Genomic DNA, 11,915 nt, shown 5'->3' with positions numbered 1-11,915 from the left:
TAAAGGAAACTGCATCATTCAATCTTCACACACTTTTTGAAAACAAAAAATGAAAATAATTTTGAAAGGTTTTTACCTGTACAATGCGCACATGTAGATTTTTTGTTTTGTTTATTTGTTTGCTCTTACTGAAGTGTCAGGCTGGGTGGTCAGGAGAGGGAGGGCTTTAGGTGAATTTGCATAAAACCATCTCTCATGATGCACTGACATATAAGCACACTGACACACTCTGGGTTGAGTCTCCAGCTTATTGACGTCATGGCTTCACATTACATTCTGCTGGCTTTGTGCTGTTTGTTTAGGCTGAGCTGCAATGAAAGCTTGCCTGAATGGTTCAGTAACATTTCTACTAGCCTCTTCAGTTTGTCTGGGGACATTATGTTTGGAGGGCTCTTTCCCATTAACGACCTCACCAGCAACCTCAGTGAGATAACGGAGCCCAACCAAATAAGCTGTAAACGGTAAGGATCGTTATGAAAGAAGCTTTTATAAAAATGAAAAAGAAAAACAAAGAATCTGAGATACTCTAAAACTACATTTTTATTTGTATTTCTTTTTTGTTTTTCAACAGAAAGGTATAAAAGTTATATAAGCCACACACATGCAAAAAAAATATATCATCTGAATGAAAAAAAAGGGGAAAAAATAGGGATGACAGAGCATTATGCTAGATAAACTCTACACTGTGTATTTCTGTGCATTAAATATGTCCACATTTTTCCACATAACAGCAAGATTTACACACAACCCATTTCTTTTCAGACATGCTCTCCAGCATCAGTCACTTTGTTCGTAACTCTTCTGCTCACTTCTGTGTTTTTAGTTATTTTATTTGAATTAACCCTTTAAAAAAAATCATTATTTTGGGGGGGCCCGGGTGGCTTAATGGTAAAGCCGGCAACCACATACATACGTCGTATTGCGGTGCGGGCGGCGCAGGCTCGAGTCCTGGCCTGTCGGCAATTTGCCCACATGTCTTTCCTTGTATCTTTCCCCCACTTCCTGCCTCCCTCCACTGCCGATAAAAGCCGCCGTAGCCCAAAATGCAAAGAAAAAAAAAATCATAATTTTAAATTGATTTATTGCTTCTGTTACCTGATCTTTTAATTTGAAATATTTTATTTCAAATAGTTTGTCTAGACCTTTTTGGAATTATAATCCACATATACTTTAATTTTCTATATACATTGAAATCTATACTTAATCCATACTTACAATAACCCTTTTTTTTCACAAAAACAATTCTCAATTCAGTAGATGCTGAGTTATTGTTGATTATCTTTAGCTATAATTGCTATGAACAATTTGTTATCTCTGTTAAGCAGAAAAATCAGTTTATATGAACTGTGCTAGTCCTTGCTAGTCCTTGCTTTTTACTTTTAAAAAAAATTCAAGTGTGTTTTTGACTATTGCCGTAAAATATTTGCCTCGTATAAACAATTGCTTGTTATGTCATCAGGTCGTAATATATTCATTTTTAAAGTTCTTCTTTGATATTTTCCTTTCCTGTCTCCTTGTGCTCCTTTTTTAGCATTACCATCGTTTTTTTGTTGTATTTATTTCCTTTTGTGTAGTATTTCATTTCAAAAGTATATATAGGTGCTGGTCATAAAATTAGAATGACATGAAAAAGTTGATTTTTCAGTAATTCCATTCAAAAAGTGAAACTTGTATATTAGATTCATTCATTGCACACACACTGATATATTTCAAATGTTTATTTCTTTTAATTTTGATGATTATAACTGACAACTAATGAAAACCCCAAATTCAGAAAATTAAAATATTACTTAAGACCAATACAAAAAAAGATTTTTAGAAATGTTGTACAGCACTCAATACCTATTTGGGCTCCTTTTGCCTGGATTACTGCAGCATTGCAGCGTGGCATGGAGTCGATCAGTCTGTGGCACTGCTCAGGTATTATGAGAGCCCAGGTTGCTCTAATAGTGGCCTTCAACTCTTCTGAATTGCTGGGTCTGGCATATCGCAGCTTCCGCTTTACAATACCCCATAGATTTTCTATGGAGTTAAGGTCAGGCGAGTTTGCTGGCCAATTAAGAACAGGGGTACCATGGTCCTTAAAGCAGGTACTGGTAGCTTTGGCACTGTGTGCAGGTGCCAAGTCCTGTTAGAAAATGAAATCTGCATCTCCATAAAGTTGGTCAGCAGCAGGAAGCATGAAGTGCTCTAAAACTTCCTGGTAGACGGCTGCGTTGACCTTGGACCTCAGATAACACAGTGGACCAACACCAGCAGATGACATGGCGCCCCAAACCATCACTGACTGTGGAAACTTTACACTGGACCTCAAGCAACGTGGATTCTGTGCCTCTCCTCTCTTCCTCCAGACTCTGGGACCTTGATTTCCAAAGGAAGTGCAAAATTTACTTTGATCAGAGAACAAAACTTTGGAGCACTCAGCAGCAGTCCAGTCCTTTTTGTCTTTAGCCCAGGCGAGATGCTTCTGACACTGTCTGTTGTTCAAGAGTTGCTTGACACAAGGACTGTGACAGCTGAAACCCATGTCTGAATATGTCTGTGTGTGGTGGTTCTTGAAGCACTGACTCCAGCTGCAGTCCACTCTTTGTGAATCTCCCCCACATTTTTGAATGGGTTTTGTTTCACAATCCTCTCCAGGGTGCAGTTATTCCTACTGCTTGTACACTTTTTTCTACCACATCTTTTCCTTCCCTTCTCTATTAATGTGCTTGGACACAGAGCTCTGTGAACAGCCAGCCTCTTTAGCAATGACCTTTTGTGTCTTACCCTCCTTGTTCAAGGTGTCAATGGTCGTCTTTTGGACAACTGTCAAGTCAGCAGTCTTCCCCATGATTGTGTAGCCTACAGAACTAGACTGAGAGACAATTTAAAGGCCTTTGCAGGTGTTTTGAGTTAATTAGCTGATTAGAGTGTGGCACCAATATTCAATATTGAACCTTTTCACAATATTCTAATTTTCTGAGATACTGAATTTGGGCTTTTCATTAGTTGTCAGTTATAATCATCAAAATTAAAAGAAATAAACATTTGAAATCTATCAGTCTGCGTGTAATGAATGAATCTAATGTACAAGTTTCACTTTTTGAATGGAATTACTGAAATAGATCAACTTTTTCATGATATTCCAATTTTATGACCAGCACCTGTTTAATATTATCTCTCCTCTTATCATTGCTTTTGCTGCCTCCCATAATAGAATAGGTGTTATTTTCCTTATTGTCATTGTTCCAAAGATGAGCTCTAATTCTGCTGTTAATGCTGTTGAAGCATGATCTCCCAAATCGATTGCATTATTTATTAACTCTAATTTTCTCATTAAAAATAAATAAATACATTTAATTGTGAATATGTCTTATTGAATTCAAATCTGAGATTCTGAATCATTGTGCATCCTAACCCTGACTTAACAAGATATATCTTTTTTTTTTTCTGCTTGGGGCTGAACAGTTTAAATGTACGTGGACTGGGACATGCCATAGCAATGAAATATGCAGTGGAAGAAATCAATGGAAAACAGACTCTTCTCCCTGGCATCAATTTAGGTTATGAAATCTATGACACATGCAGACAATCTTCCATTATTGTAAAGCCAAGTGTGTTCTTCCTCACTGGAAAATCCAACAAAGCACTATCGGTGCAGTGTAATTACACCAGTTATGAGACCAATATGGCCGCAGTTATTGGTCCTTATACCTCAGAAATGGTGTCAGTCATTGGAAAACTCCTGGGATTCTTTCTGATGCCACAGGTTTGATTGCATGTGCAACTTAAAATTTGCTGCATATTTTCACTTGTTCTACAGATTCAACATGTGTGATGTGAATATTCCAGATGTAAATACAAATGCTTATGTCAGAGTATATCACAGAAAACTAATCTGTTCATTTATTAATGTCAGTTTTTAGCTTTATGAAGATATATCAACTGAATCATAATTGCATAATTGATCATTTGGCCAAATTGAGATATCTGCCTAACACCACTTTGCTACTGTGGATCCTTATATAAGCTGAGATATTTTTCTATTATAGATCCATTTTGGCAGATACCTCAGTTTGGTTAAGATATGACAGGCAGTTGTGCTATCAGGCTAATGATATGTCAACAGTGAGTAAAGGTTAGTAACACCAATTTTCTGTTTTCATTTTTCACACCAGATTAGCTATGGGGCCACCAGCAACAAATTCAGTGATAATCTTCTCTACCCATCGTTCTTTCGTACGGTGCCCAGTGACAAATGGCAAGTGGATGCTATCATAAAGCTGATCCAGGAATTTGGGTGGAACTGGGTGGCAATTGTAGGCAGTGACGAAGAGTATGGGCAACAAGGTGTACAGATGTTCACAAAAGTGGCAGAAAACACGTCTATCTGTGTGGCCTATCAGGGCCTGATTCCATTGTACGGTGATCCTGCACCAGTGGTAAAAACCATCATTCAAAATATCCAAGTGATCAGTGTCAACGTGGTGGTGGTGTTTTCTCTCTCAGACCAGGCCAAAGTGTTTTTTAGAGAGGTTAGTGAAGCAAATATTGAAGCAATTCAGAAATCTATTATTTTGTATTAGTGGAGAGATTTTGTTCAGTTCCAGTCAACTAATCAAATTTATTCCAGGTCATCAGCAGTAATTTAACAGCTGTGTGGATTGGCAGCACAAGTTGGGCCATCAACAGTCAAGTGACTTCTCTGCCCAACATTGAAACAGTTGGTACAATCATTGGCTTCCTTGACCACACAGACACCCTCGGTCTGTTCAACAACTATGCAATGGAGCTCCTCAAGAAACTCAGTGACGAGAGGGCAAACACATCCACTCCAACCACAACATCCAATCCTGGAGATCCTAACAGTCGCTGCTCTCAGTGCTGGAACTTGTCACCAGAAAACATTAGTCTATTGGAAGCACCTGCAGTGCAAAGAACAGTGTTCAGTGTGTATGCTGCCGTCTACACTGTGGCTCAGGCACTTCATAACTTGCTGGAGTGCAATTCAACTGCCTGTAACTGGGGATCCAGGAGCAAAATCTATCCCTGGAAGGTGAATTTCTTTCTTGTATATAGGTGGCTGTACACAATTTCCAATCAAGATCATCAATAATAAAAATAATTAATACAATTTTACAGCTGTTGGAGGTTTTAAGGAAGACTTCTGTTGACATAAATGGCACACATATAGAGTTTGATAAATATGGCAACCCAAACATAGGATATGATGTGATACAGTGGGTCTGGCCAGATCCAACCCAAGTGGACTTCAGAACTGTGGGAAAATACAGTGAACAAAAACTGAACATCTGCAAGAACCACTTAGTATGGCATACTGGAGAGGTAATTTTTGTAATTCAGAAAAATATTGACTGCACTTTATATTAAAGCTTGGTTATAAGGTGGTAATAATGGAGTAATAAGGTGGAAATGAGAAGGTAATAATGGAAAAAGCAAGTGTTTACAACTTAATTATCAAAGTGATATTCATGTGAAACCCAAAAAATATCTTGCATCAATGCTCAGCTGGTTACAGCTGAGCAATACCACACTGAAGTTTGGATTGCTGGGAAAACACAGGGTACACCCTGGACAGGTCTCCAGTCTGTCAGTCTTTTATATTAACTTGCATTTTGTTAAAACTTTGTTGTTCAGTTTAGCCTAATCATTATCAGATTTGATTTATTTATTATTTTTACTACAACCTTTGCAGGTTCCTGAATCCACCTGTTCAGCAAAATGTGGCAAAGGCCAGGTCCAGAGAGTCAAAGGCTTCCATTCCTGCTGTTTTGACTGTATTGACTGTTTACCAGGAACTTACCAGGCACATAAAGGTAACGTGATTGTCCACTCTTGTTTCTTGTTTTGTATCCTTGTCAAGAGTCTGATAAGAAGATTAATGTCAAGCTCATATTTTAATACATTAAGCCAGCAGGATAATTTAATTTAATTTAATTTAATTTAATTTAATTTAATTTAATTTAATTTAATTTAGAGTCACCGAACACAGCTAACACATAAAGTCCCTCTAAAAAATACAAACAGATGTTGTTTGTTCTTCATACAGGCTCTCCCCTTCGCAGCATTTATGCTAAGTTAACTTGATGGCTAATTAGATGTAACTCCAATTTAAAACACAAACTAGAATGACATGTTGAACTTCTTACCTATTTCGCTGCAAGACAGCATAAAAATGAGGTACATAATACATAAGATACAGCCATAGGTTGATTAGATTTTTAAATGGTGTGTTTATTTTTAATCAAACCAGTGCTTTTTTCACTCATAGATGACACCCGATGTACTACGTGTCCTGATCGTCAATGGTCTGAGCATCGCAGTACGAACTGCACAGATCCCATCTTTAAGTTTTTTACCTGGAACAGCCAGGATGCTGTGATAATGATACTGATTGGTGCACTGTTGCTGATGTGTCAAGGGTCAGTGAGTGTCGTGTTCCTGAAGCACCGAGGGACCCCCCTGGTAATGGCCTCAGGGGGCACCGTGAGTTTTGTGGCCCTGCTCGGCCTGATGGGAGCCTGTCTCAGTCTGCTGCTCTTCCTGGGGGAGCCAGGGAATGTGGTGTGTCGTCTTCAGCTACCCTTCACTTCGATTTTCCAAACCATCACCCTCTCCATTATCCTGTCCATCTCACTACAGGTGAGGAAAGACTCGTGAAATACTGCCTCTTAATGGCAATGTGCAGGAACTACAGAATCGGCTATACTGAGAAAGGTTTGAACTTGTACTGTGCTGCATGGAAGGCTGGCCACTAAAGAAGGAGTAAATGATTGTTTTGATTGGCTGGACAGAGCGGTTGAGCTGAAAAGAATGTGCAGCGGGTTAGGGTAAATAAAGGATACAAATGAAAATGTGGTAACTAGTGAAGATAGTGTGCTGAAAAGATGAAAAGAGTACTTTGAGAAGAAAGAGAATGGGTGGGGGAAAGCTAGTGAGGAATTAGGAAGAACGGAGGATTAGTAAGGAGGAGATGAGGCCAGCTGTGAGGAGGAAGGGTAGTTGGTCCAGCTGACATACCTGTGGAGGTATAGAGATGAACAGGAGAGAGAGCAGGGAACTTTTTAACCAGATTACTCAAAATAGAGTTAGAGAGTGAAAGGATCCCTGAACAGTGGAGGAAAAGTATAATAATAATAATAAGAAGAAGAAGAAGAAGAAAAAGAAGAAGAAGAAGAAAAAGAACAAGAAGAAGAAGAAGAAAATTTTAAAGTTATTTTCAGGGAAATTGCACATATCCTGTGTAGATGCTGAACTTATGATTTCTAGGCCAGGATACATAATGTACTGCCATTGTAATCAGAAAACAGAAAGTATGCATCATAATCACATTCCTAACCTTTCTTTTCAAACAGATACTCTGTGTGACAGAGTTCCCAGAGAGGGCTGCCTCTCGCCTGCATATATTAAGAGGCCCAGCGAGCTGGCTGTTTGTGCTGATCTGCGGTGCTGTGCAGGCTGGTCTCTGTGGCTGGTTTGTTCAAGGAGAACCTGTGTTGGCTGAATATGTGGCAAATATGACCATAGACTTCTTAGAATCATTCCTCTCATGCCCTGTGTCACCTTTGATTGGATTTGCCTTGATGCAAGGTTTCAATGTTGGAATGGCGCTTGTATCATTCATGTGCACCTTCATGGCAGTGAAGCCTCTTCATCAGTATAACCTAGCCAGGGACATCACCTTTTCCACCCTAATCTACTGTGTCATTTGGGTGATCTTTATTCCGATATACATAGGCAACAACAGACCAAATAACAAGAACAGATCTATTGTCCATGTTTATTTCAGCCTGGCAAGCAACTTTGGCCTGCTGGCAGCTTACTACTTTCCAAAATGTTACTTGCTGTTAAGGAAACCTGACCTGAACACACCAAAGCACTTCTGTACCTTCTTAGAGGGCGTTCCACCAACACAAACTGAGGAGGAGCCACAGCCACAAGCACAGGACGGACAATAAACAATTAAAATCCTCATAAAGAAAATCAAAGAATGATACATTCTGAAGAAACTTTTTTCTTTTTTGCTTTCTACCAGGACATGAATAGTTGTGTAATATATAGACCAGTAGATTATAAAATATACTATCACATTAGATTAAAAAAAGCATTGTTTCTGAATCAGACATAACATATAGAAAGAGTGCCCTATGCTTACCTGAGCTTTTATGAAAGGATTATTTTTCAGGAATATTGTTTTGTCTGTGTTAACATTGCCACAATAGCATGAACTGAATGAAAATAATGATGCAATTAAATGTATTGTGTGATAAAAGCCCACTGTGAGGTGTTTTATTTGAATATATAATATATATATATATAGTTCCAGTGTATAAATTCACTATTCAAAATACAAACTGTGTCATCAGTTCACCCATCCATCCATGGATCCATTTTGTGCCACTTATCCAGATACAGAAGCCCAGATCTCCTTCTCCCCGGCCACCTCCTCTAGCTCATCCAGGGGAACACCAAGGCATTCCCAGGGCAACCGAGAGATGTAATCTCTCCAGCATGTTCCGTGTCTTCCCCAGGGCTTCTTCCTAGTGGGACACGCCTGAAACACCTTGCCCAGGAGGCACCCAAGAAGCATCCCGTTAGTTGTCAAAACCACCTCAACTGGCTCCTCTCAGTGAGAGGAGAAACAGACCTCCTAAATGACTGAAAATTCTGACCCTACCATCCAAATAATGCAGCAGAAATATAGTCTAATCGAATCAGACAATGTTGTTCAATTCAACAGGTCCATGCAAACTCTAGGCCCAGTTTTCTGTTCTTAGCTGACAGTAGTAGCACACGGTGTGGTCTTCTGCTGCTGCAGTCCATTTACTTCAAGGTTCAGAGATGTTCTGTTGCATACCTTGGTTGTGATGAGTGATTATTAGAGTTACTGTTGGCTTCCTTTCAGTCTGACAATTTTTTGGCATCAACAAAGGATTTTCTTCCAGAGAACTGCTGCTCACTGGATATTTTCTCCTTTTTCAGACCATTCTCTGTAAACCATAGAGATGGTTGTGTGGGATTTTCCCACACAAAATCAGAAGTTTCTGAAAGACTCAGACCAACCCATCTGATGCCAACAACCATGCCAGATTCAAAGTCACTTGAATCACCTTTCTTTCCTATTCTGATGCTCAGTTTCAACTTCATCAGGTCATCTTGACGATGTCTTTATGCTTAAATACCGTAGCAAACTTCTTTGACTTTAATGATGATGAGTAAATAATGAATTAAGATGGTATTATCAGATGCATTATCGGAAGGCAGTATTTTTAACTCACTGCCTTATTGTTGGTTCTAATTTTACTAATTAAAATACATAATAAACAGAACAATGGCTAGCCTATTGGTTCATTTTTGTTTAATTTGAAAACAGACTCACTTTCTCTGAAAATTGAAGTAGGCATATCCAGTGGATGGAAAGTTTTTATGCTGTCATTTGGTGCAGATATTAGTCAGCCAGTTATCAACTGAAAATAGATCCATAGTGTTTAATACCTTTACGTAGGCTAACCAAATACAGTAGTTCAAAGTAGTTGCAAGTCCTCTACGGTCTAATAAACATTAAAATAAAAACAGCATCTGGTTATTAAACTAAGGTTACTAAAGATTTCAAAAATATAAGTAAACCTTACCAGTAAGAGTAAAAGAAAACAAAAAATATGAATAAAACCTTCAAAGCTTGTTTATAATGTGTTCAAAATGAACATTAAAAAGAGCTTGTACGTCTGCTGCAGGTTTATGCAAATATACTGGGAGGAAATATTTCAATTTGCTTTTGTGGATGAGCAACATTGCATAGAAAAAAAAACATGTAGAGCAACAGTGAAATAAATATAAAACATGATATTTAAAAAAATCTGCACAAAATCTGCACAAAAGCAGATCTTAATATAAAGGTTATTATCAGCATCACCACTATCAGGTGAAATACCTACCATGGCCTGATGGATTAAAAAAAATAGTATGTGTAAATTTTCACAAAAGTGACAAGCTGAGCAAAAATGATCACAACAAGTAAGCTGTTGCTGCAATAGCATCTCAGTAATTTGATACATGGAAATTTACTGTATGTATTTATCTCATTGTCACAGTTACAGTGTGGATTGTAGTGGGGAGGATCCAAATGCTGAACACTGCAGGCAGAACACAGAACAAAAGACAAGCCTTTATTGTGGTTCATTAAAGTTCTAGTGTCACAAGGAGGACTATGACCTCTAAACAAGATACACAGTGCTTTAAACTTAGGTGCATTGTGTGTGTGTTGCTGCAAAGTCAATCATGAAATCCTAAAGGGGTTTAATTAACAATGTTACTTTTCAAGATTCAAGATTTCTTTATTGCCATTGTGTATTAAATGAAACAGTTAAATTCTGTATGCTGCCTAAAAACAGAGCTCAGATTAACAAATTAATGCTTCAAAACAGGCTCATACAAAGTTCCAGACAATCACCAATGTCTCTCATCAGGTTACACAATAACCACAGGCAAACTGAAGTTTTTCTGTCAGGTGTGAATGCCTAAAAAAGTTGCTAACAAATCAGGGACCCAAGTTCATTGCACATTTTCACAGGTATATCCATCTACTATCATTCTCAAACAGATGGCTTAGTGGAGCACTTTAAATAGACTCTAAAAGGCATTGAGAAAGTTCGTTTCAAACACTGGAAAAGACTGGGACAAGTAGCTACCCTTCTTCCTGTTTGCCTGAAGTTCCTCAGGTCTCCACAGGGTTTTGACCTTTTGAGTTGCAATTTGTCCATCAAGTCAGAGGTCCACTGGCTGTACCTAGAAAGGTCTGGGAGGAGCCTGATAAGGTTAAGAACAGAAATATCAATAAAGAAATATGTCCTTGAAATCAGTGAGAAACCCATAAAGGCCATGGCCTTGGAAAGCAAGAACCTTCTTAAGTCACAAGTAAAGCAGAAGAATAACTGATCTGCATGACAGAGGAATTTGAAGTTGGAGAGGAAGTCCTGTTGCTTGTGCCAATATCAGAGAATACACTGTTGACAAAGTCTCTTCCAAATCAAACAGAAATATGGTGAGTAATCTACCAGAGCCATATGCCTGGGTGGAAATAGCTTCTCCAGACTTTTCAAGCTAACATGCTCAAGAAATGGTGCCCTCAAACTGCTATTCCACTACTACATGTGAATGAGGAGAAGGAGTCAGAGGAACAGTAGGGGAAAGTGGGGTGATTTGTGCCAGTGGGGAAGTTGTGCCACCCCCTGTTTCTAGGGAACCATAAAAGAAATTTGTCATGTGACCACACATTTTTGAAGAGTCAGTCATTTTACTCATCCTGTAAAGATGAGAGCCTCATTGCATGAGAAGTAAGCACATTTAACTTCAAAAAAATGTTTTTTGCCCTACAAAGTAAAATTTCTATGATCAAGGTTTTTTGATTGTTGTGTCTGAACAGTTATAGACAAGTTCAAAAACATTCTACAAATGTTTTACTGCTTTGGTATGCTACGCTATAAGTCTATACAGCTAGCATTATGTTAGCTAAAAAATGCTGGATGATGCATTTTTTCCAAAAAGTTCAGGTTGGGGTGATTTGTGCCAGAGGGCCTGGGTTAAGTTGTGCCAGTGGCAACTCCACTATTATTTATTGTAATTGTACACTGTTTTATTTTTTTTTATCACTAAAACTATGTGACATTCTTCATTTTAGACCAAAAATAGAAATAGATCATAATGCCACAGAATTATAAGAGGAAGACAGGCAGAGGTTCAACCAACTGCTCCACCAATTACCCAGTTCTGCTCATTTTGGACAACCATGAATCTCACATCTCACTGAAGGCGGTGACAACTCCTAAAGAAAATGGTGTTATGCTCACCCTGCCATCACACACAGCTTTCAACCTTTAGACAAAACTATTACTATTACTCAATGAAAACCTACT

The 11,915-nt window shown here is 38.4% G+C and overlaps 1 protein-coding gene across 1 annotated transcript; it reads left to right on the top strand.

The window, feature by feature from the left end:
* The first annotated feature begins 258 nt into the window (after nt 1–258).
* LOC115780818 (taste receptor type 1 member 3-like) lies at nt 259–7,961 on the top strand. The gene is made up of 8 exons (XM_030730234.1): nt 259–461; nt 3,451–3,751; nt 4,161–4,517; nt 4,616–5,038; nt 5,125–5,328; nt 5,699–5,819; nt 6,275–6,645; nt 7,359–7,961. The coding sequence occupies exons 1-8, from the start codon at nt 259–261 to the stop codon at nt 7,959–7,961; spliced, it is 2,583 nt and encodes an 860-aa protein (XP_030586094.1).
* The last annotated feature ends 3,954 nt before the right edge of the window (nt 7,962–11,915 follow it).

Source organism: Archocentrus centrarchus, chromosome 5 (assembly GCF_007364275.1).
Source record: "Archocentrus centrarchus isolate MPI-CPG fArcCen1 chromosome 5, fArcCen1, whole genome shotgun sequence".
Taxonomy (NCBI): Eukaryota; Metazoa; Chordata; class Actinopteri; order Cichliformes; family Cichlidae; genus Archocentrus; species Archocentrus centrarchus.
This window is presented reverse-complemented; position numbering and strand designations above follow the sequence as displayed.